Source organism: Magnolia sinica, chromosome 11 (genome assembly GCF_029962835.1).
Source record: "Magnolia sinica isolate HGM2019 chromosome 11, MsV1, whole genome shotgun sequence".
Classification (NCBI taxonomy): domain Eukaryota; kingdom Viridiplantae; phylum Streptophyta; class Magnoliopsida; order Magnoliales; family Magnoliaceae; genus Magnolia; species Magnolia sinica.
Window position 1 is genome coordinate 73,215,971 of NC_080583.1, and position 3,592 is coordinate 73,219,562.

Here is a 3,592-nt window from a genome sequence, read left to right on the forward strand (position 1 = left end):
TATTTCTCCTGATATGACCCACATGGACCATGGATAGACCTGCTGTTTAGTCCCATGCCTAAATTTTAGCAAGGGATGTAATGATATCAAGTGTAGGCATCTATACACTTATTTTCTTTGGTGTGGGGTACCTGAACTGCAAGTCAACTTTATTTTGTATCCCTCCTTAGGAAATTTTTAATGATGGGCTTTTAATTACCATTGTTTCCTGTGGTGTGATCCATCTAAGATTTGGATGCACCTCATTCATGCATGAAAATGATTAGGCGAAATAAATGGACGGCTTGGATAAAGCACAAACAATACGGTGTCTATAAAACACTGATCAATGCTTTATATCATCCACTCAGTGTTGGATGATACCAATCATGGGTTCGAGTCCTTACGTCAGTGGTAGGCTACGAGGAGTTTCAACACCAGGTCTTGGGTTCGAGACCCATATGTGGGGAAATCCTACTACGGCATGCGTGGGTGGGTGTGTCGGGGTGACTGTTTTAAAAGAAAAAATAAAAATTGAAACCAAGCAAAGAGTTACAATTATTTTATTAAAAAGAATATGATGCATATTCTATGGTGTAACCCCGCTCACCGGTGCACTACAGAAAGAACAGCACTTTACAGTATGAATGACGTATAAACGTCATGGTGGACTCAGGGAGATATTTCAACGGTGGGTGTTTTCGTACCCACGTTTTTTATATCCTAAGTCCCATTTGAGTGTTGGATCTGCTTAATTTTTGAAATTATGTTCTATCATGATATGAAAAAATAAAAATAGATGGACATGGTGGATTTCTCACCAACATCATGGCAGGCCCTACCTAGCTTCCTTAGCAGAAAATGCCAAAGGTTCTCTCAGGAGGTGGATTGAAACCAAGTTCTGTAGGCCTACCATTATCCCCACAAGAAAATTGGCATTTACCCACGGTCAAAACTGCCGGCAAAGGCCCATAAAACCGCTGGCAAAGCCTTTGCTTGCCGTTAGCTAATAGCCAATAATGCCTCAATCGGTAAAGGCTTTACACGACAGTCATGTTCCCTTTACTGGCGATTGTGCTGGACGCCACTGCATGTGGGATTTACCGGCGGTTCTCTTGGCCGCCTCTTCATGTGGGATTTACTGACAGTTTGTACGGTACATTGTGGTATTTGAATTTTTGGATCCATGTGGTTGTATTAATAAAAGTGGATGCATATTTAAACTCAAATGTCTTGATCCATGTGGGACTAATTTAACTTTACTAACACTTCAATTAGCATTTAGGCACATAGCTGGATTGAAGGGAGTGCTTTTGGTGGCTCCAGAATCACAACTTAACCTACATGTACTTGCTCCTAATTCCATAAAATGATGGGCCTTATCATTGACCCTTTTGGTCAAGGCCCACCTGATTTCACATTCCTCTTAGGAAGTAGATTAGTGGCTGTTTTTGTATATATAAAAAAATAATAATAATAAAAATACATGCCTTGGCCCTTTCGCATGCATCAGCTGCTGCGAATAATATTTACAATAATAAATCGAATAGTTTCAAAAATAAATAAATAAAATCCATCGGTCTATAGCTCCCATTCATCCATGCTTAAAATCTTCAAAACAAAATAGCAAAAAGAAATTAATTGGTATCAGAGTTAGAGATTGGAATTCAACTCAATATTGCATCAAAATACATATTAAAGCAATTGAAAACTTACTTATCTTGTACTTTGTGGCCCACCTGATCACGGAATCAACCAGGATGATGATAAAACATGTTGGACCTGACAATGGGCCACAAAAGGGAAAATTGAAAGAAAAAAACATCAATTTTTCCAAAAATAATACTACTTGCACTCTAACAATCGTTTATTAACTTATCATGATATTTAGATTTTCAAGCAAGTGAAAAATTTAGGTGTCGTAACATTATTTATCCTTTAAAAACAAAAAAAAAAGGAAAGAAAAAGAAATGTAGAACTTGGCTACGTCTCCTAAAGATGACAATTCTATCAAATGTGATACATTACTCACCAAGTCAGGATTATTTAATATAATTTCATTATACGATGACTTATCAGCACCGGTTTCCAAAATCACATGTAACTTGAGTTTTATCAGAAAGGGTGGGACAATACATATAACTTTGTAGATTTGAAAAATTCGACAACCATTTTTTATTTTTTTTATTTTTGGAAGGAAGATTCATTGATATCAACCAAAATGGTTGTACAACGTACAATGCAAGTAGACCATTCGGGCAACCCCAGCTGCAAAGAAGTCGTGGGGGGCCTATCATAAGGGGTCACAATTCGACCACCTATTTACAAAAATAACCCAGAAAGCTGGAGAAAAAAAAAAAAGAAGCATAAGAGTTAGACGGTTCAGTCCTCATAGTCCCTAGACCAACTTTATCCAGGAAAATCTATCCTCGAACCTGCTCCGGTAGAGAAGCCATATGAAGGTACAGAGTTGTCGCCTGATTCCCACTCCTTGCTCGAGCCATACTATAGACCGGGTCGTTTCCTTCTCGAAGAATGTGATTAAAGGTGAAGCTGCCCAACTGCATCAAGGCATTTATCCTGGCAACCCAAGGTTTCCATCTCCAAGGGGTGCTAGACTTTTCCATGAGAAGGTTAATCACCACTTTGAAGTCTGATTCAACTATCACTTTGGTCAATCCTCTTTTTAGGCATATCACTATCCGGTCATGAATTGCCCGCAGTTCCGCGAGGTTATTGGAACCCACTTCGTATCCAGTGGCAAATGCAAACACGAAAGCTCTATCATCCTTTCTGCAAATGCCGCCACCGCCCGAATTTTCGGGGTTTCCTCTTGCGGAGCTATCAACATTTAATTTTACCCGGCCAGGGGGGCCCTCTTCCATTTGACAACAACATCTCTACATCTCTGAATGTCAACGACTCTAGGCCTGGGGCTTAATCTCTGAATACTGATGTCTGAGTTGAAGGCACTATCCTCTCCAATCACCTGGGTAGCCCACCATTTGATCCGGGCGATGGAAGCCCTGACGTGCATCAGTTTATTCTCGTACTTGGCTAAATTCCTAACTTGCCAAAGCTCCTAGAGGATCAAAACTGGAAGCTTAGCTCTGACAAGGGCTGGAGCACAACCCGGGGCTGAAGCACTTCGCCATTAGAGGAGTCTATTGCCTACCGTTTGCTATGAGACACTCCGAAAAGGGTGCCGAAGTGGTTCCAGATGGAAACCGCCTAATATCCATTGAGGAAGAGGTGGTTAATGGACTCCATTTGCTGGCTTGGTTGGCCCTCTCCATCACAGCAATGACATTTGGAAGCCAACGCCACTCCCTTGGACTGAATTCTTTCATCAACAGGGGTCGCTCCCTACAACAATCACCACGTGAAAACCGAGATTTTGGGGGGAAGGGTGTTAGCCTAAAGCCAGTTAGCCCACTGTACAGTTGGGTGGGATCCTCTATGTAACTTCCAAGCTGATTTAACGGTGAAGACACCAACAGGATCGTGAGGCCAGAAACATTCTTCCTTCCCATCCGAAATAGCAAAGCCACGCTGGAAAATTTCGTTAATAATATCTTGGGGGAGGAATGCATACACCGCTGATGGAGGGAGC

General features: G+C 41.2%; 1 protein-coding gene across 1 annotated transcript; it reads right to left on the bottom strand.

The window, feature by feature from the left end:
• Nucleotides 1-2,402: 2,402 nt before the first annotated feature.
• LOC131218172 (uncharacterized) lies at nucleotides 2,403-2,864 on the bottom strand. The gene has a single exon (XM_058212850.1). It carries the CDS (start codon nucleotides 2,862-2,864, stop codon nucleotides 2,403-2,405), a length of 462 nt encoding a protein of 153 aa, XP_058068833.1.
• Nucleotides 2,865-3,592: the final 728 nt, after the last annotated feature.